This window comes from Tubulanus polymorphus, chromosome 5, assembly GCF_964204645.1.
Source record: "Tubulanus polymorphus chromosome 5, tnTubPoly1.2, whole genome shotgun sequence".
NCBI classification, from domain to species: domain Eukaryota; kingdom Metazoa; phylum Nemertea; class Palaeonemertea; order Tubulaniformes; family Tubulanidae; genus Tubulanus; species Tubulanus polymorphus.
The window spans coordinates 8,793,135-8,815,377 of record NC_134029.1 but is presented as its reverse complement, the minus strand read 5'-3'; the positions used below and the strand labels follow the sequence as shown (position 1 = coordinate 8,815,377).

The 22,243-nt window shown below is 39.0% G+C and overlaps 1 protein-coding gene across 1 annotated transcript; it reads left to right on the top strand.

The window, feature by feature from the left end:
* Positions 1–1,385: 1,385 nt before the first annotated feature.
* LOC141905030 (transient-receptor-potential-like protein) lies at positions 1,386–20,765 on the top strand. The gene is made up of 9 exons (XM_074793743.1): positions 1,386–2,333; positions 6,911–7,265; positions 8,010–8,451; positions 11,284–11,500; positions 15,682–15,897; positions 16,525–16,572; positions 18,737–18,895; positions 19,603–19,718; positions 20,254–20,765. Exons 1-9 carry the CDS (start codon positions 1,386–1,388, stop codon positions 20,621–20,623), a joined length of 2,871 nt encoding a protein of 956 aa, XP_074649844.1. The 3' UTR covers positions 20,624–20,765.
* Positions 20,766–22,243: the final 1,478 nt, after the last annotated feature.

Sequence of the window (22,243 nt, the reverse complement as noted above, 5' to 3'; positions counted from 1 at the left end):
CCCAGTAGCGAAAGTCTTAGGCGATAAGACTACGTCACGCAAATGTCAACTGAGTGACAGTTTACAACCCGTGCATTTCCTTGATACAAGACTTACGCGTGAAAGATGCTCGAAATAGATTTGTGAAATCGCACCTGAAACTGACTTTACGCAGATTATATACATGGATATCGTTGATCAAGAAGATACACAATTAATTATAAAGGGTGTCGGGTTCAGGTCGGTACCGCTAGACTCACCAGTGACGTTGGTGACCTTTAAGGCTGGTCTAATTGCACAGAAAGTGGTAATAGTAGCGGATAGTTGACATAGTAACAATTTGTGTGCGTTGTGATGGTATTCATCCTCTAGCTTTTTTCAACCAACTTTTGAGCAACTGCCCCTGGTTTTGACGACCAGTTTCAATGTAACTTTTTTCTATGGTTTTTCCTTCTACGCGAAAACGTCTTCAGCTGTATATGCGTAGGTAACGTAGCAGGTTCCAGTCAGCAATTGCCGAGAAATTTTGCAGTAGCTTTTTCCAGCTAGCTTGAAACTGCTCGTGAAAGCCGGGCATGTGTCATAAAAGGGTGTGGTCGCAGGGCCTCACTGGTCATGTTAGTGCAAAGTGATCTTCACCTGACCGAATGGTATTCCCGGGAAGTAATTCCCTTATATACTCTCGTAACTAGTTGCACAGAATCTTTAGACGCCGTAAAACCGTTACAATAATGTTATTACACGTTGCTTACTACTATGCCTTATTCAGGGGATCTGTGTGAGTCGATGTGTACTGCGTCATCAATATTGGCGTTCCAAAATAAGAATTACAATTGTGAATTCTGGCATTTGTTTTGTAATCAAACATTTTTCATGAGCCTTATTTTCTGTTAAATGGATGTTTCCATTTTTTATATTCATTTTTTGCGGGAATGTGCACTACGTCACGCTTGACTGGTTGCCGGTCAATTCAATTAAAATCAATGTACTTATATTCAAAGTAACTTCAAGTAAGGAATGCGTTGCTCTTGATATCATTTCATTAATATATGATTCGTTGTGGACAGTATTAGGCAATATTAACTTTAAATTCAATCAACGTTCTTTTTTCTATAAGCTATTTTTCGTGTTCAAATTATGCGGCATTCCGGATGTACATGTTTATTTTCGAGGCACAAATTCGGCATGTATACAACGACAACCATTAATATTTAGATAATGTTACATGTGGCGAGATATATCGTCATATGCTAGTTATGAAACTATGCACTAAAGCGTTATATGAAGGTATTTATCTGAACAGTCTTGGAATTCAAATTGATGTTTGTATTGAAAAACCAACGATTATTATATTTTGTAGGTAGTTCGTCAGCCCGCGAACAGGCGTCGGTGGGCTGTCTGCCACCATGGATAATCTAGCTCCTGACTTCCGCGGGAGCAAAAGAAATCGCCCAATGCGTTCAAGCTCTAAAAGCTCGGGACGGGCAGTTCCCATTCCGTTGGAACCGTTGAAAGAAGGCCACAGGATGGATCCGCACGAGCGGCTTTTCCTGGAGGCTGCAGAGAAGGGAGACAAGCACACGATGATCAGGTGTTTACAAGGCCCGAGTCCCGTCAATGTCAACTGTACAAATATACTCGGCCGGTCTGCCATACAAATCGCCGTCGATAATGAAAATACAGAAATCGTCGAACTGTTACTCAAACAAGAGGGTGTTAAAATTGGCGACGCCATTTTGTACGCCATACGAGAAGGCGTGTATAGAATCGTTGAGATGTTGATTGACCACCCCAGTATAAGTCGAGGAATGTTAGGGTTCGAATGGTCGAAATCCAAACCGCTATCCGAGCAAAGTAACGAATATTCCCCGGATATCTCGCCGGTTATTCTAGCCGCCACTTGTAACCAATTCGAAATATTGCAACTTCTCCTTTCTCGCGGGGCGAAGATAGAAAATCCGCACACTTTGTCGTGCGCCTGCCAACGCTGCTTGGACCAGGTGAATGAGGACAGTTTGCGACATTCGCTGCTGCGCATCCACACGTTCAGGGCTTTGGCCAGTCCGGCGTGGATCTCGCTGACAAGCGCCGACCCTATCCTCACCGCTTTCAGACTATCCTGGGAACTCCAGCGCTTGGCGATGAAAGAAAACGAATTCAAAGATACGTACACGGAACTCGCCGAATCGTGTAAAAAGTACGCGTGCGATCTTTTGGATCAGTGTCGCAGCAGCGAAGAGGTTATAGCCGTTCTCGACAAGTCAGATGACGAGGACGACGACGAGGAAGATGGTGATACCGATAAGTTGACGTTGGCACGCCTGAAATTGGCTTTGAAATATGAACAAAAACAGGTACGTATGCGCTGACACAACATTCTTATGAGTTATTCCATGAATATCGATGATTTATTTGGATATCCATGATATCGATATTGGTCATTCTTATTCCATACACCATTACTCGGCGGTCCTCAGTTTTTAGACCTTAGTCAACTAATGGTCAAAACTTATGGTTCAATTCAAAATTCGACACTGTGACGTCACATCATTAACCGTACGATCGACTGTAGTTTAAGTTTAAAGTCTGGACCCAGTTCCACATTTGTGAGTTAGAGTAGTTAGTTCATTTTCAATGTTTTAACTCGGAGTCAAATCTAAACTCAGAACTGTGGAACTGGACCCTGGATCCTGATGTCTGGTCTCAACTCTTTCAAAAAATATACGAACAGCATTGCCAGGCAACACGTTCGATATTTCCAGGTTGATCTAGAGACTATCAAACAATAATGAAAACCATGTCCAATTCACTTACTATACGTAGCAACCTATTTTGAGTAACGCCTTCCTACATATAGTGCTACGTGTACATTCGAATAACCAAACTGATTTTTCCTTTCGGCTCTGATAGACCGCTCAAATATTTTTCACAATTGAAACAGGATCGCTGTACATAACGGGTAATTATCGTAAATAGTGAGGACCGAAACCACGCATAGACACTGCGTTACATTGATGGTCGGACTTCCTTCTCAGCAGTTCCGCTAAACGTTATAACCGTTAGTTTTGTAAGCACTATATTCAACATGTTCTGAATTAGTTATCGTGAGAATGAAACAGTTTACGCTGAAGATGAATTTGCATCTTTGAGTATGATTTGATTTATTTCAATGAGTGTATTGCTAGAATTTGAATAGAAAAACGAGCATTAAAAATGGTAGCCTTTCTACAGTTCGTAGATGTGGATGTATAGACGTTCAGTTCTTGAGGAGAAGGGATTTCACTTTAACCAGATTGTTAATCACCATCGGGTCAGGTTTCCGATTTAATTCGATTGCAGTCGTCAAAAATGAATCTTATAACATTTGCGAAATTTATGTTACAAACTCTTTTAAACAGGCCGGGGTGAATCTATAGATTCTATTTCAGTGAGGGTAGCATCCCGAAAATTAGGGCATATCATTTAAAAGGGTACTGTTGCTATCATAGTCAGTGTTTCGTTTTTTTTTTCTTCATTTTCCTGTAAAATTTCAGGGCAACTCGACTTTGTAAAAGGGAATGCGCACCCTCTACACCCTACCCTCGGATTCGCCCCTTTAGATAATCAGTTGAGAAACAATTATACTAAACTAAAGCATAAACCTCCTTGGTTGCACCAAACAGCTCTTAGCAATGTTTTTGCATACAATGAGGACTCCGTGCCACCAGCTATCCCGCTAGATGGCGGGCGTATCAGTACGACAACCCTGTCAAAATATAATTCATTTTCGATGAACTTTCATCTAGATTTTTAGCCTCCCTTGTCAGAAATTAGTTATATTACTCCTCTTGATAAACTCAGATGATCTTAAGGTTCATAAATAAGGTGGATTTTACTAATCATCATTCAAAGAATTAGAGATTATGGATAGATTTTAATTGAATCTGAGAAGAAATCCAAGAGTTGTTGTCTGAATGCACACTAGCGAACCTGGTGGATCCTCGCTTGTCACAAGTGGAATCCTCGATTGCCACAGTCGAACGTAGTCCTCATTGATCTGACGGGGATAACCGATGTCACGTTTCAATATGTGATCACCGTAAAGGAATAAAGCGACAAACCCTGCACTCATGACGCGTGTTTGGAATATGTAAAATGAAAAGAAAATCTACTGGGTTTGTCGGTGATTAGGGTCTAGGTAAACACGACGAATGTGATCACCATTCGCGCATCAAATGTTATTATGACGTATATAGTATCTCTGATTACCAGCGAGAAAAAAAATGACTATTTCGCCATCAGGTTTGTGCGTATTCTGTGTTTATTGAGCTGATCTCGTGGATGTTCGGTGCATTATAGGAAACCTGTCACGTCCGCGCGCAGCGACGATTGATCCGTCGGAGACTCGTGAGCTATAATCTCGTTTCCCGCGAGTCGTATATCGTTAGGTCTGTTTTGGAGATTTATTTTGGAGATTATCTAAGCGATCGATGCGACCCGCGTATGCGTGTTTTATAGGAAAATTCTATCGTAGTTTCGCTCTTAATTACCTTTTCATCGACCGTTTTTACCGATCGGAATAAAATGCAACAAACGCAAGCGCCGACACGGAAATGATCGCGCAAACGCTCGCCCAATCAAAAATTCATTAAAACGAATATTTGCCTCGTTTTTCTTTTTTATTCATTTTCGACTCGAAATAATTCATTCGAATCCAGGATACAAGACGATAATAACTCTAATCATGGACGTATAAACTATAGATTTTTAACGTCCATGCTCTAACGAAATAAGATACTGATATATACTTGATTCGTCATACGTATATTTACTGTCGGTATACGCTATAGAACAGGTGCTGACACAACCTCCCCGACGCAGCGATTCGAACCTGATGGCATGGGGACGGGTATCGAGACTCACCGCGGTACGAAACCTCGCGTCGAGGGATGACGCCTTGCAAACGCGAGGATGCACATAGTAGCCAGAGTGCGCAGCTACATGCGCAGCTTAAACAATGTCATTATTAGCCAATCAGATATCCCGTTTCATTTTAGCCCGGGTTTTTCCATTTATAGTTTATCCGTGAAATTTGCCTCAGCGATTATACAACGCGTAATCTGATTAGTGCGGCAACTTTTCCTGTGGCAAAGCTGCCCATGTTTCTGTGTTCCAGGTCTGGTGTAGGGGTTTCGTGCCGTGGCTGAGTGTAGCGATACTATTAGGTTCGAATCCTTGTCGAGGGAGGACGCACCATCATCGAGCGGTCTTCGGTTTCAAAACCTTAGTCGATTTATATGGTCTGAACGTATGGCTCCATCTAGAAATTCGGCCCTGTGACGCCACATAATGAACCTTATGGTGCACTGTAGGCCTAGTTCAATTTAACTATCTTTGTTTCTATTTTCACGTTGGTCTTAACACTATCAGAGAATAACACCAAATAACTATAAAACCAAATCACATTCACCCTACGTAGCAACCTATTAGTAAACGAATAATAAGATTAATAAACCCACTATGTACAAATAAAAATCGAAAATCTATAATAAAATTATTAAAAGAACACGACGTCTCGATCTCACCCCAGAGATCCAACACCTGACGATGATCTCTAGGGTGAGATCGAAACATCCTGTTCTTTTTTTTGATTAAATTATTTCTCGATTTTAAAAAAAATCTTTTTATGTGTACGTAGTGGGTTTTTATCTCATTATGTAGCAACCTATTTTGAATAACGCTTTCTTACATATCATCCTTGTCGTTTGCAAAGCGTCATCCCTTGACGCATTAAGGATTCGAACAGTGATTCGCGGTGGCACGTTCGAATAGCCTAACTCGTGTTAAAAATCCGGATGTCGGTGGCTAAGTTTTACGTCCGTCAGAAGCTCTTGCGCAAATTTGCTAAGAGGTTTATTTTGACGTAGCTATGGAAACCGGATATGAATTCTCTCGATTTGCCGGCTTTTTGGATTAAATATCAAGTCGATGTCTGAAAACCGGCTATACATTTTTTTCTGATGTTTTAGCACCGATATCTAATCATCGTAATGGCCGTGGTTCAACGTATTTTCGAAACTTCATGATTTACCGATATTTGGTGTCAATATCCATATTCGTATCTTAAGTTCGGTATCCTTAAAAATTAACGTCTAAATAAAGGCATACGATATTGTGATAATTTGCAAATTTTAGGATGGAAGGCTAAGGATTGAGTTGAGAAAATCTCCTAGATTACGGAAGCGTTGCGCAGACATGAATATTAATGTATCATAAGCCGCAGAATGGAAGACCTAAATTTCCAATTCGAAATCAGTCTGAGTGATATAATTGATTTGCAATATGATTATGACCATTCCGTATGCCAAACCCTTCTGGTGTTTCGTAGAGGCACGTTAAAGGAACATAGCCATTTCAAATGTTTTGGACATCCTGAAGGAATAGATAAGATAAGATGAGATAAGATAGGATAAGATAGTTTATTACACTCTAACCAAAACGTTTGGTACAAAGAGGATTTACAAAAATTAAATCAGCATATAAAAGAAAAATTGATACAAACTTGAACAACGTATACAAATATTGTAGGTATAACATCATAAATAGCACCACTGCGGGTTGTATGCAAACTTCATACACGTGGTGAAGGATGAATAAGTGACTAATTTACGGCTAATAAGAGATACTTTTTTCGATCAGTCAGATCTCAGGTCATAATATATATAATAATGTTTCATCTGGTTAAGTTATCACGAAAAGTACAATTTTGATGCCATTTGCTCCTCAACCCCCTCTCGAATTCAGGATATTGGACCCCACTTAAAGATTCTGGTGGTGTCCTTGCTCTGAAAAGGGTTTGTCTTTCTTTCGCTTGAAATAACTCCATGCAAACTCGACATGTCCTAAACTGCAAATAAGTATGCAATGTTTGTACATATGACTTTCTCGTTAGTTTGTAGCTCACCCGCACTGTCAACAGCTTTTAACGTCGATCTGGTACGAAGGTTTGCCTGGCTGGAGAACTCGTAACACCGTGATGAAAGTAGCCATATGTATCGGACTGCCGTGTATATTACCATTTCTAGTATTGATATATCTTACCGTTCCAAGAAGTCGCGTAGGCCAACTTCTGCGAAGTCCATTCATGAAGTTTATGTACCATAGTGCGTCGTTTGCCGTGTTCTTAGTGTTGTTGTTATTGATGTCAACCACCGTGGCCGTAAAAAACGGAGATATCCAAGCTCGCTCTAAAATAAGAGGACCGTGGCCCAATGCGTTAGAGTGGCTTATTGTCTTATGGGTGCTAGGTAAGTAAATTTTGTCTTAAGTAATTCATATTATTAATTTCCATGTAAAGGTATCAAAATGTTTGGTTGTCTAACACAAGGATTGTCGAAAATTGAAGGATTTCTGCGACCTCCAAAAAAATCATTTTAAGTTGTGTACACTCAGTTCTGCAACTTGTTAACACAAAAATATATGTCATGCAGTAAGTACAAATTAAGTTTCTGTGTAACAAAAGGATAGAAACTGCTTCACCCTCATTCCATTATGATTATGTACACATGTACTTTTTGTTATATAGCAAAGGTTTTGAAATATATTGTAATTGACATTGGATTAACTGACATATTTTGTTATGTGTATGCCTTCGATCTAGGCTGTTTTATAGACGGATTTGTACATTCATTCGTACAAATTTCCTGAAATAAGAAATGCTCTTTCGTGTTTATTTCTGGAGTGCCGCAGTTTTAGGGACAGTTTGTTGAAAAAATAGTTCATAAAACCAACGAGATTTTCGTTCCGTTCCGAATTACAACCAAAACAAATTTCCTGAAATAAGAAATGCTCTTTCGTGTTTATTTCTGGAGTGCCGCAGTTTTAGGGACAGTTTGTTGAAAAAATAGTTCATAAAACCAACGAGATTTTCGTTCCGTTCCGAATTACAACCAAACTCGAAATATTTCTAGTCATTTTCCAGGATTCTTCCGTAGTTAAAAGAAACGTGTTTTGAATGATGTGACAATGCATTTCTTATTTTCCTTTTGAAGGTTTTGTGTGGGCCGAAGTGAAACAACTATGGGAAGAAGGCCTGCGAGCGTACATCAGACAGTGGTGGAACTGGATGGATTTTATCATGTTATCGCTCTATTTATGTACGTTCTCGTTGCGGATCGTAGCCTACATACAACTTCACTACATGGATGCAGATTTCGGACGCGGAGAGATGCCCCGATCCGAATGGCCCGACATGGACCCGACGATCATCTCCGAGGGTCTGTTCGCCGTAGCGAACGTGTTCAGCTTCGCGCGGATTATCTACCTGTTCCAAGCGAATCCACATTTGGGTCCACTGCAAATATCGTTAGGTTGCATGCTCATCGACATTATCAAGTTTCTGTTGATATTTTTCCTTGTTTTGACGTCTTTCGCCTGTGGATTAAACCAACTGTATTTCTACTACGTCAGCTCAACCGACTCAAGTTTCGTCGAGTAAGTAATACCAGTATCACGCGACGGGTGATAAGACCGCGTCAATTTCGTGTTTAATCACAAATTGGAGTTAACATTTTTTTTTCTAAAAATGAATCCTATCAGTAAGGAGATTACTCTTTGATACCGGGCAGTCGTGGCCATTTCTCATTTCCGCAGTCAGCCGCATGCGTGACATTTTGAGCACTATCTTCAAATCATTTTTTAAAAGGTTTCCGCCCAACCTTTTTCAATGAGTATTTTCTTAGGTTTTGTTTATCTTTTAGCTGCACATTCAGTAAGCGATTTAATACCATTCTATTAGGCCATGGATTGAGTCTATTGCTATAGGGATAGTGCATGGGCGTCACACGAATTGTTCCACGTGCGTCATATTGGACTAGTAAACTACGGCGCCTGACGTCCAATATCATGCGCTGAAATCATTCATTTCATCATTATCTATACTCCAATTCCTAGATCAATTCCGAATTTTGAAAAAGGCCAAGGCTATATTGCACTGGGGGTTTTCACGAAAATCTGAATCTAGAAAATACCAGTTCCAAAATCCAATCGGAGAGCGATGTCTCCTCTCTGATTGGGTAAGCTTCACGTATCAGCAGGTGTTCATGCAATCCCACGGCGGTCTACTTCTTCACTCCTTGAGAATTTTATTTCAAGTTCGATTGTCGTGAAATACTAATTTGATCTGGTTCTTGGGAGTATGACTTTACTGATTTTACCATAGAAATTTTGTTTTTGAAAATTAATGCAAGGGTTGTGTAAAACAAAGATGTGCGAATGTTACCCATCGACATTTTTGGAACAGAAAATAAAAGGCGATTCCCGGTTGTCCATCTGGTGGTGCCGCCCTTGAGTTCATAGGCAACCAGCCAATCAGAACCACGGAGGCACTTTTCTTTCATGTCGGCAACGTAGGAGCGGATGAGTGTGATATGCTAATTAGCCATGCGCTTTGATTGCAAATTCAATTAGATTTTATTCAGCAAGAAAATATCAAATCCTATGAAATTAAGCAAAACATTATCAAATCCAATTCAAATTGTTTCCGCCATGAATCTCGCAAATCATTGAGGAAATATTGGTTCCCGTAAACTGTTATGGTACATTAAAAACACAAGTTTATTTTACAATTAACAAACACATTTTACTTGTATTGAAGCGGAAATCTTATGAAATGACATATAATCCGTAATATAACCGATAAATTGTATCATTTGATTTCGATGAAAAGTGAATACTACAGGCTAGCTTTATTGCCCCTATTATGATAGATTTAGTAAATGGATTTAGATTCGAATTGAATAGTTTGCACACTGGCGTCTATACCCAATGTCAGATGCTGCTGTATCACAGTTTTATCCTCTCATAGGTTTTTTCGGCTTCTTTTGCATTCGTTTTGACAGAATAGATGAATCCATATCATGTTAAATAGTGTCAAAATCAAGATAATAATTTCGAAGCGTTTTCGAAATGTAGATAACTGAATAAATCGATATGCTGATGAGGGACTTAAAACGTCGAGGGTTTTATGAATCCCTTGCATGCGATTTAACGGCTCTTAACTTAGAATTAAAAGTGACATCTCTGCTACTTCAGTATTAAATGAATCACTTCTTTCAAGTGACTGATCAGTTTTCGATAGAGAAGCTGACGTTGGATGTATTCGTGTTGCAGTGATATATCCCTGTATAATAAGGGCGGCTGTACCATATTTCATCAAAAACACGAGCAAATAGTATGTAACCGAAATATCAAATTGAAATAGAATGCGTGCTAAAATACCACGCGGAAACAAACATTCTAAATATCGGTGACATTAACACGTTGGGACCAGTTTTCACTCAATTCGACTAATATTATTCCACTGATAACTCCAATCAGTTTAGCGAATAGACTCAGCCAGGTAATCTGATATTTTTAACAAATGCAATTTGTTTAGAAGACAGATATTTGGGATTTGATGTGTATATCAAGAAGGCTATCTTCCCCACGAGTGTCCCTAAACGTTAAACCTTTAGTATCTGACGATGACCAATCAAACGTCAACCGTTCAACCAAATGAAAACAAAACCTTGAAACGTTCCTCTTCTCTTTTATACATCGCGATATTGTGTTCATTAAACGCAATATCATACAACGCATTTCAACGGTGACTTAGTCAGTTTTTACGACTCAATGTTAACAAACGTGCATCATTCATGGAAATGGTTATTCTATCCGATTTCAACGCGAATCTTTGGTGTAGAGTTAGAATATAATCAATTCGAATGCTAATTGAGGCAGTTTGACTCCAAACTAGTTGATATAGTGGCGTCAGGTGATTGAATAACTTGGGCTCAGTGCGAACTTCGGTTATCGGACTATAGTCGAACTAAGTGAAACCGAATGGCAGATTCAGAATGTCGACGGCGGGATTGAGCACGGTCGCTGTAGTTCGGACATATTTCCAAGATGGCCGACACTGTGAAATGCGTTACGACCGAACTATAGTGCGTTCGGTTATTAGTTCCGAACATACTAGTCGACTAGCTACGAAAACCGAGGTTCGCCCTGCATCTGGACTCAACTAGTCACCGGGGATCACGTGATTGGTTGATATGCGCGCGCGTGACTGAACCAAATATTCCCGGTTCCGGTTTCATAGACTGGTAATAACTTTAACCCAGGGGCTAACTCAATTGAAAATGAATTGATTTAGCCCCCTGTTTGAATCTAAGGTTACCATTCTTACAAAACTGGCCAAAAATATTTCAAACAAGTGTAATAATGATTTTCGATTTTCGTGCAATCTATCTACATGACGGTGTGTGTTATGTTTTGCATCCACAGTTTGGATTCCAGTTTCGTGACGCTGTTCTGGTCGCTGTTTGGACTGGGACTGCGCAAAGATATTTATATCACGCCGGACCGCTCACAGCACCAGAAAGTTTACGATTTCCCGGAAAAGGTCGGGGAAACGTTGTTTATCGTGTATCACGGTATGGCAATTATCGTGCTGCTCAACATGTTGATAGCAATGATGTCCAATTCATTTCAGTCGATCGAGGTATGTTACTCTGTTCAGACACTATAGGGCTAGGATCCACAGCGAGTGACGCGTATTTTCGTGTATTATGTATTCATACAAGTGCAACGCTCTGAAAACGAGTTCGTTTTGTTCGTTCTATGATATTTCGACGCCCAAAAATCAGACTCAGAAACAGACTCTTATATGTGTACTTTTTATTATTATTTTCAGAGACGGTCAGTGTTGTTTTTCAGTATAAACCGAACATTGCATGCACTTTTTTCTTTCATCGATCAACGCTTGTACATAACGTGACGCACGTCGGGCTTTTGTGTTTACTTTAAATCGTGGAAACTGCGAACGCTCGTGTTTGTTTTTCTAGAACGGTACATTGATAAATTCAGGGTTCAATTTTCTATCTAAGCATGCAATTCAAATAGAGACTTTTCGTATTTTCTGTCCCAGCGATTAAAGTGGTAATCTCTAGCAAATATAGAGTGGCTGATTCGTGGCAGACGGAACCGTTCTTTTTTAGAAACGTACAACCATTTTTTTAGGATTGATAAAACACTACACTATATCAGTGTTATGACGATAATTTTTAAAGAGATGCACACAATAATGACGAAAAATTGAAGTCCGAAGATATGTTTCCTTGGGCTAGTAGTCTATTCAACGAAGCGACTATGACCTATAGTCATCTTCAGATGCTCAGAAACACCCAGTATTCCTGAAGATGGCTTTAAGGTTATAGTCGAAACGTTGTATAAACTACTAGCTCAAGGAAACATTTTCGGACTTTTTTCGTCATTATTGTGGGATTCTCTTTATAGTACAGTCATTTAATTATGCAGGCAATATTCGTTCGACCCTCATCAGCCATCCTTTTTGACAAACTCATTCGAGACTGACAAAGCCTAGCAAAATAACATAGAAAGCTCGACGCTAGCCATTGACCCACACACTAACCACCCATTTTTCATATATTCTATATTATATATATGTAAACACCGCAACCTTCTTTGTATTTATACAGACTGACATCGAGTTTCCATACTTTATTTTGGGCACTGTTTGGTTTGGCCCATCGCTCGGAAGTGAAGATCAACAACAACCCAAACAAATACCCGTCGTCGTACGGAAAATTCCCGGAATTCATCGGGGAGCTTATGTTCATACTGTATCACGGAATGACCATCATCGTCCTCATAAATATGTTAATAGCTATGATGTCAAATTCCTTCCAAACCATAGAGGTATATAGCAACACATCTAAAACTGAGCGATATTACACGTTTATATTCTATGGTAGATGTAGGTTCTATCGATCTTCACCAGATGTGTTCGTCATGGCCTATTTTTTTCTGAAAAAAGTTCCTGGTTAAAAGTTTCATTAGCTACACTGATGGGATTCCTGGATTGAAGGTCGATAATCAATATACTATATTGGCATATTATATCTTAGACGTAGATTTGCCTCCTCGCCTGCCAGTTTCCTCATTTGTATGTAAGGTATGATTTGAATATCCGTTTTGCACACCGGAGTACTTCTGCGTCTTACTTTCTGGCAGGCAAGGGCGCCGATGCATATTCTAAAGATGTTGTTACCCGCAAGGTGTCCTATCAAAAGTCGCCCGTCCGAACTCTCTAAGCCAATTTACAAAAATATAATCGGCCCTCTCTTTCTCTATCTATCTATCTATCCACAGTGTCTCCTTAATGACTTTAGAGACATTTTCTTTAAAGGAAGAGAAAATGTACACAAAATAATTATTCAAATAGCTATCTTACCCGGGGGTTAACTCTCTGTCTATCCGTAAAATGCATGCACACTGTTTACTCCTTCTCCGTTATGTTGATAACCGAAGCAGCATGAGTTGCACATTTCAAATGAATCGCCTATAGAAACAATGTTTTTCGTCAGAATAGGAAGTAAATCAATGATAGGTCTACCGTAATGTTGATTCTAAAACTTTCTGCTCTCGTGGTTCACTCGGTTCCCGATAGCGCTGTTTCTGGGGGATATTTTTTGAAAAAGCTATAGTACACCGTCGCAGCAATATATTCTTTTATAGGATTAGCCGATTTCATTTGCTACATTCGGAAGTTAACCCCTTGAGATCGCTTGCTTGCGAGCAACAACGTAAGTGTATCAATGCCCAGCTTTATCCCCTCAAAACGTGTTTCACAATTTTGTTCGCGTATAGAGTGACTACAACAGAAACATTGCAGCGTCATCAATAGGCTTCATTAACTTTGTTTTCAATACGAGAGGTCACACGTATACTTATAACATTCTAGCTCCAACAATTGACGATATTATCGTTTTTGAAATACCCCGGCTATAACGAACGATTAAGTGCCTTTAAAAGAACGTTTACCCTCCTGTTGTTTTATGTAGCTTGATGGTGATATAACACTCGCTTCCTAGCCCTAGGCGGTGTCTAGATATGTATATATACTTGTTTCGATGTCATTGACTTTTCTCGGTGAATGAATGATTTTACGTACTCTGTCTGATTGATGAGTTATCGAAAGAGAAGGCATTTCATTCGACATGCAACGCGATGCTGGACGACCTGTTATGTGATGATGTCTATAATTCATAATGCCTCGTTTCACGGATAGGTACAAGCCTTATCTACAGGGAACATATATTTCAAATCTTTTTCAGTTAACGCCATGGTTTCTCAATGTGGCCACGCCACAACTATAGGGTCCTCACGATAATCTGTATAGAATAACCCCGAGACGAAATTTGTCTCGACATTCATTACATAACTCACTCAATCAGGCTTTCCGATTGTTTGGCAGGTTTCGGTCCCAGCTTGTTTTTTGCTTACCTCGTTCGACCATGGTTGAAATTTCGATATTATCTTCAAAATAAGTCGGTTGTTCTGCCATGTGCTCTTGTCACGTGATAACCATAGTAGGGGTCAAAATAAACGGCTCTTGCACAACATCAGATCACTGCTGTATGTGACGTCATCATTAGGGATTTAGAAATTCCGTATAGATCTGATGAAATTACTCTGACAGTGTGTTTGGCAGCGATATGACGTCATCGCGGGATGACAAATGACGTCATCACGGGTTGACAAAAGCACATAGTTGCGTGACCATTATAGTGTTCATACGAAACATCAGACCGAGATAAACATTGGTCAGCGAGGATATGCACCAAACATTGTGTATGTACTTGTCGTCTTGGGCTTTCTGTGTGTGTAGTACGTAAGCTTAAAATTCTCTTTACAGATTAGACTCCACATTTCTACAGCTGTTCTGGTCAATATTCGGTATTACTCATCTAAGCAGTTTAGATATTAGCGAATCAGTGTACGTTAAAACGGTTGGCCAGTTGTTACTCGGCTCATACCACGTGATCGGTATCACGGTCCTTACTAATATGCTAATCGCCATGATGAGCGATTCGTTCCAGGCGATCGAGGTAAAATGCGGCCATAGTAAGACCATAATCCGGAATATTCATAACAAAAAATATAACTCTACCCTCGGGATATTCGAACGTACATGTGTATTTGGAAATACATCGAGAACGATTAATTTACCTAAATACGTGTATACCGTAATATTGATTAACAAATATGTTATATGTAATACTTGTATATATTCTAAATCGTTTCCTATTCGTCGTGAATATTCCGGAAAAAACAAATTAGAAAACATTCTTCGACAGTTCCACGGACGGACGGCTAAGATTCTGCACGAAGCGCATATTCTATACATCTATTCCAAATATGATAACTTCATGATAACACTATTCTGCACTTAGCATGCTGCAAATGCAACAATATTTGGCAACGTATACCTTGCGATGAGATATACTCAGAAATATTAACCTATAGTCGAGGACAAAATTATATATGATAGAAGCATGTTTGCATGTACGTGGGATTGTTGTACCGTGTCGTTACTTTATAGATTGACTATATAGAAAATGTTAATCGTTAATTATCTATTTCAGATTTCATATGATTATTCTTCCTTGATATCTTCGAGTATTTTGGATCGCTATCAATCACAATACTATAAATTATCAAATTATAAATCTTACAGATCCATATGTATATATGAGCATTGTATTTTTCATCCGATGATAATACACAATACATATGAACGACCAGCAGTGAAATCGATTTTATTCCTACACAATTTTTTCTTACGAAATTTATCCTCCTTACGCTGCTATACCAACACAGGACCACGCTGATCGCGAGTGGAAGTTCGCCAGATCGAAGTTATGGATGGGATACTTCGACGAAGGTTCAACGCTGCCGTCTCCGTTCAACATTATCATCAGTCCTAAGTCCGTCTATTACATGCTGCGCGCGTTCAAGAGACTGCTCTGTAAATGTATGACGGGCAAAAAGAAACGCAAGAAAGCTCGTCGGAAATCTCACGAAGCCACGATTAAGGTGAGCTTTTTTGCAACGGTCTAAAACGTGGACAGTCCCCCTAGTTCTACACGAAGCTTCCGTAAAAGATCGTAGACTCCATAAAATCCCGTGGACTGGTATTATAGACTGTCTAATCAACTTTAACCTGGGGTTAACTCGATTGAAAATGAAGGAGTTAACCCCGGGTTTAAGATAAACAGTCTATTAAACTTGCCTCTGTTTACTTTGATCCGAGCGATCTATCGAAAGTTTCACTATCTTAGCAAAACATTTAACATTTCCCGCGCACGTTGATTTCCATTTTCGTGATGGTGTAACCAGATCATAGATTTTGACGAATGAAGCTGTTTGTTTTCATGGTAGTGTGCAAATATATGCAAGGTTTTGCCGTAAACGTGTGGTACGTTTTCACAATTGCCAGAAAACAACGGTGACAGCTAATTATTTATCTTTGATATCGTAACTGTCATTTGGGAATAATTGGCCAAACAGACGACAATCTCGTTTTCACTCTAACCATCACGTTATATCCTAGGTTTGGGTTCGAGTCCTGGCGCGGATTTACTGAATTGATCGGGGTGTTATTTGGAAACTGTAATAAATTAAATTTAAATGGTAAACGTGAACAATTTAAACTATGTTTAGGCGAACACAGCTGATGGGATAACGAATTGTAAAGATGTAGAGATCCAGGTAATAGATGTATATATTTATATTTTGCACTACTTTCTCGCTTCTCTAACACATTGCGGATGCTATTTTTCTCTATCTAACGTCGTGGCAGATTGCTGTTCGGTTTGGGCTTAACGCTATTGATATTTCTTTTTGTTTCAACAAGATATACGCAACTTCTATTCCATCTGTCTAATTCTATAAAAGACACCGCCGACATACGCTTATCACTTGTATTCTTTTATTCCGTATTCGGGAGTGAAGATCACGATGATGGCAGTGTCTCCCTGTCACTCTTTCACTGAGAAGGTGATCAGGAACATGGACGTGTCATCCAGGTTACACTTCCATTCATTCACTCATATCCTGGAGTAATCAGACTGAGTACTCCAAGCTGATATGAAGACAGGGACTGGTTTCGGTTCGGTAACGTTACTGTGTTATATCGATTATCTTCCCCTCCCCTTTATGAAACTACTAAGCTCTTATTGTACATGAATTGCTTTCTAGCTATGCTATGACTATTTACATTCCAGCAAAGATTTGTATGTTCGTCGTCATTTTTGATATAGAGGTGTGGGACTCGTTGTCTTTGTCAATAAATTGAAAATAGCCACCAGCCTCAAAAACTTTCTCCGTGTATTACTTTTATCACCTTTCTGTAGAAATGTTCTGAAGTCGTTCCTCACGGCAAATCACCATCCCTATCAAAGAGTCTTTTGCTCTCCGATTGAACTCGGATATTATCCGCATATACATTAGATAAACACTTTGTTGTATGCGTGTACAACGAGACGTTCTATTCATTCCGATTGGCTTGAAACGCGAATCAATTAATTAACACCGAATCTAGATAACCAACTATTCTATGCCTAGCGAGCTTTGCTCCGAAAATGAACCTAAAACCACATTGACGCGAGGCATGCATAGCATATTTAAGCAGCTATTGATAATGATGATACTTCTACAAAAACGATCTGTTCTAATAGCTGAATTATTGTATATTTTTGTTTGCATTATATGATATTGTGTTTTGCTTGTTACCTGTGTTGCACCGTCATATCACGTTGAACTGTTCAATGCGGTATCAAACAGATATCTTCTATAATCTGTATATCACCAAATATTTCGTATATGTATTATCTTCAACGCTTTCGATATATTTCCACCAGATGGACGTCTAACTTCGGGTTTACCCCTTCGAAAATTACGTAGTCCAATGATGTGTGAAGAACAAAAAACTTTTGATACAGATTCTTATCGAAAAGATTCGTCAGTTCTGAAACGCAACCGTTTAAACAACACGACGCTGTTCAGTTTAACCTGAGGAACCGTGAACCCTGGTCTCGACACTTAGTTAAACTTGGTGGTTTATTTTAGTTCAATTTATTATGGATGTGATTTGAAAGTACTGATGATCGGTCACTGGTCGGTATTTTTTTGCGTAGCTGGGTATAGACTATGACTAGACTAGACTAGACTAGACTACACTAGACTAGACTAGACTACACTAGACTAGACTAGACTACACTAGACTATAAATTACGAATGTATTTTGAAAAGTTTACGGTGCGTCGTTTCGCTGCGAGCCTCAAGGTTATATCTCCTTGGTAGAAATCCCCCAGGTTGAATTTCGCAAGAATACTTATCAAAATTAATAAATTTAAAGGAATAATTGCTCTAACGACAATATTTTGATTCTTCGAGTTGGTTGATTTAATTCGATCGTTTAAACTCGGTCTGTAGAATCGAACTACTAACCAAGAATGGCCGTTGAAAATAAATTATTTTTACTCAAGAGTAATCTTGTATTTTAAGGGCACTTGCTGACGTGCGGAAAAAATTCCTTACGTATAAACAAGCAGACAGATAAACGGCAGCAAAAAACGAGCTTCTTGGGCGGGGTATATTGATTATGAATCAATAACTTTTAGGTTTGATAGATAACGGAGTTGTGGGATTTTCTACCAGTTGGATTTTTTTTTACCTGTCAGATGTTAGACGGGGATTTCTGCCATGAAACTTTTATACCGGGGATATTTTTCCACCACTAGGCATTGGTACCCGCGGCAATATAGCAAATATAATGAAAATCAAAGCGAATGGTGTAATTGAGAAAATAATCATTTCCTGTTATCGTGGTCTCTGAGCGTATTTTATTATTCCCCATTTGTTATTGTTACAGAGACCAACTTACAATGGCGATAGTCACCATGGACACGTTGTGCATCCGCAACAAAGTCAACCAGCAGCGCGCGGCGCGATCAACCTGACTCAGGCGAATAACTCACCGAACTCAGACCTGGCCGAGCAAGCGAAAGAAAACGAACGACAAATATATCAGGTAAAAACGGAGCCCCGCGTAGGTGACGTGTGGGGTGAAAATGTATATTTTCGTCGGAACGATATAATCTTTACATTGGAATTTTTGAAATGATGACCATTCCCCAGGAAACAAAACTATTTTTAATGAAACGACTAATATTAGTTCACCGTGTCATACAATGCGTTCCCGCGAATAGATTATTTCGTTCGCACGAAAGGAATATATTTTTCACCATATAAAATGTAGTGGTTTTCGTTCCTACGAAAAGAAAAGAATATTTCCATCATTTCACCTCCGGGGCTCGGTAGGCAAACGGTATACATCGCATCGCTGTGACGGATGCAGACTCAAAAGGTGGCCAATCATATCTACAATGTTTTCTATTGTTGTTTTTGTAAAAGACACTGATAGAATCCACAGTATATTGCTCTGACAAATACTCATAAGATCACACAACTACCCGTAGTTGGGCAACGGCAATCGACGATCGGCAAGCTTTTCTTTCGAAAAGTTCGTTGTATCGATCTTAAGCTTCCCCGTCATTACGTTTGACCCATCCTTAAGATGTATAAATGTATCTAACGTTCTTTCGGAAAAACGTGTCTCTTAATAGGTCCCCTATGTACTGCGCTCTTTTTTCGAAATAATCGATACCACACCGGCGCATTGTAACTATATGCATGATTGAATCGGTGCTCAACGTCGCGTGCTGTTTTTCTTTAAAGGAGGTAATGCGACGCCTTGTGAGCAGGTACATACACCAGACGAAGAAACAGTTGCGACAAGATGGCGTCAATGAAGACGATCTACTGGAAATTAAACAGGATATATCCAGTTTAAGGTACCGTACGATATCATATGGTATGATACGATATCATTTATTCTCATGTAAAATGTTAACGGAATAAGTGAATAAACAAATGCATTAGAAATGTAATACTACGTTATAGACGAAGGACTGCTTTGATGCGAATGTTCGCTTGTACAAGAAAGCAGTCCTATAAAAGAAAGGAAAAGAAAATTAAATACGGAGAAGAAAAAGTGACATATTACGATTATGGCCCGAATCAGCCACCATAGTTTCTGGTAAAACGGTTGTTGAACTGATTTCTTAGAGGAAAATAATTTTCAAAACTCCGGGGAATAACATTATGGGTGTAATTCTACATGAAACAACCAAGTTGTAATATCTTGGATTTCCCATAGGCTTTTTTGAACAGAAAGCAAACTCTTGAGATATTCTTAAGTCGTGTTAGTAGACTTAATAACACAAAGAAGTGAAAATGATTCATTAATGAACTTCACGTAGCTTGAAATTGTGTTTTGACCGTGTCCGTGGAATATCATGCCGAAAATCATGCTGGATCTAATTGCAGGTACGAATTAAGGGAGGACAGGAAGCGCGAGGCAGCACGCGCTACGGGTCACCTTGACAATCTGAAGAGGGACATTTTACGAAATCTGCGCTCTAGCAACATGCAGGGACCGGCGCCGCCTAGCGAGATCGGAAATACGATGCCCACGTCGACGTCCGGTACGTTTCTCACGCAGACCGAACTGGAGTACCTGAAACGAGAAATCGTGACCGGTTTACGCCAGGAAATCGCCGATCTCATCCACGAAGTAGTCCCAACGCAACCGCCTCATCACAATCACGTCATACAAAACAGCCCGTGTCATTTGGGAACGAATTTACCGGCTATGAACTCCGATCTGTATCACACGCATTTGTATACGCAGTTATGAGTTGGACGGCGGGCGATCGTCTTGTCGGAATCAAACGGGTTTAAACGGGACCGTAGGTGACGGCTGAATTCAAAACCTACCGATTTGTCTGTGATCTGTAAACATATACGTAATAGTCTAGTTATGGAAGGGTGAACGATGATTTTAGAAACAACAGAAAACAAATGAGTCCAGTTTCGAATAAGATGATGGGAGTGGGCGAAAAAGGGAGATTTATTTATTTATTTAGAAGTGCTGATGACTGAGGATCCGTGAAGGACTGGTCGTTCATTTATCAGGGATGAAAATACGGCGACAATTTTAACGTTTTTAAAATTGTTTACGACTATATCACTACGTATATATATATATATATATATATATATATATATATATATATATATATATATATATATATATATATATATATATATATATATATATATATATATATATATATATATATATATATATATATATATATATATATATATATATATATATATATATATATATATATATATATATATATATATATATATATATATATATATATATATATATATATATATATATATATATATATATATATATATATATATATATATATATACCTAACGGTGTCGAAACTTTCTCCATTATGAGTAATAAGCTTGAGTTTAGTGTATATGGTAGATATTAAGAGACGTTTGATAATGTTTATGGTAGTAATATAGGTAACTTTGTTTCTAGACGTCACATTTAAACTAGTATTTTATGACATAGAGTAACTTGAATAAACTTTTAAAGTAGTGTTTGAAAGTAATATCAGCACTTTCTGCCGTTAGCCGATTTGCGGTTCACGAAATGCTGAACACTTCTTTCTTATTCCTCGCTGAGAGTCAGATATGCTGCTTTTTACACTAACAACATATTGAGCCACGCATATCTGAAATATATACATGATACTTGTATGCTTGTAGTTGGCCATTTGCCAGAAAAACAAAACCCCTGATGTGTTTATTAAATCGCGTGATATTAGATTCTCGGTTGTAAAATCAAGTGTGACATTTTATGCGATCGCTGGTCGCTTGCGCAGTCAAGGCGTACATCACTACGAATAACAAATAAGATAAAGGCACAGGTTGAGATTACAGACAATGGGATACCGGCAAGGTTACTGAGGGAAGCGAGGGTTGGGCCATAATCCGGAAGGATCGCTAGTGACACTGCGCTTCAATTTCTTCTACATAAATTCAAGTCAACTTATCCGATTAGTTAATCAATTTTCAGTGAAATCAATACGATAAACTGAGTGAGAACTTTCGGATTTTGAATCTTCAAAATCAAGTTCGAATTTCATCGAAAACAAACTGATTTTCACTACGGATAACCCGGTATTTTGTTGCCAGTATCCCATTAAGGTTATACGCACTTTCATTGATAAATTCTCCCAAATTCTGAGCCATTAGATGAAATGTTCGGTTAAATGTGAGTATATTCTCTATTTGTTTCGGTAACGTTTAAGACTACGAATATGTACTGAAGTCACGGAATACTTGCGCAGTTTTAAATACTCGCCTTGCAGCGATGACTGCACATAAGTATGCCCCATGATCCTGATGCGAAGTCGTGATTTTAACGTTCAACTGATCTGGTCTT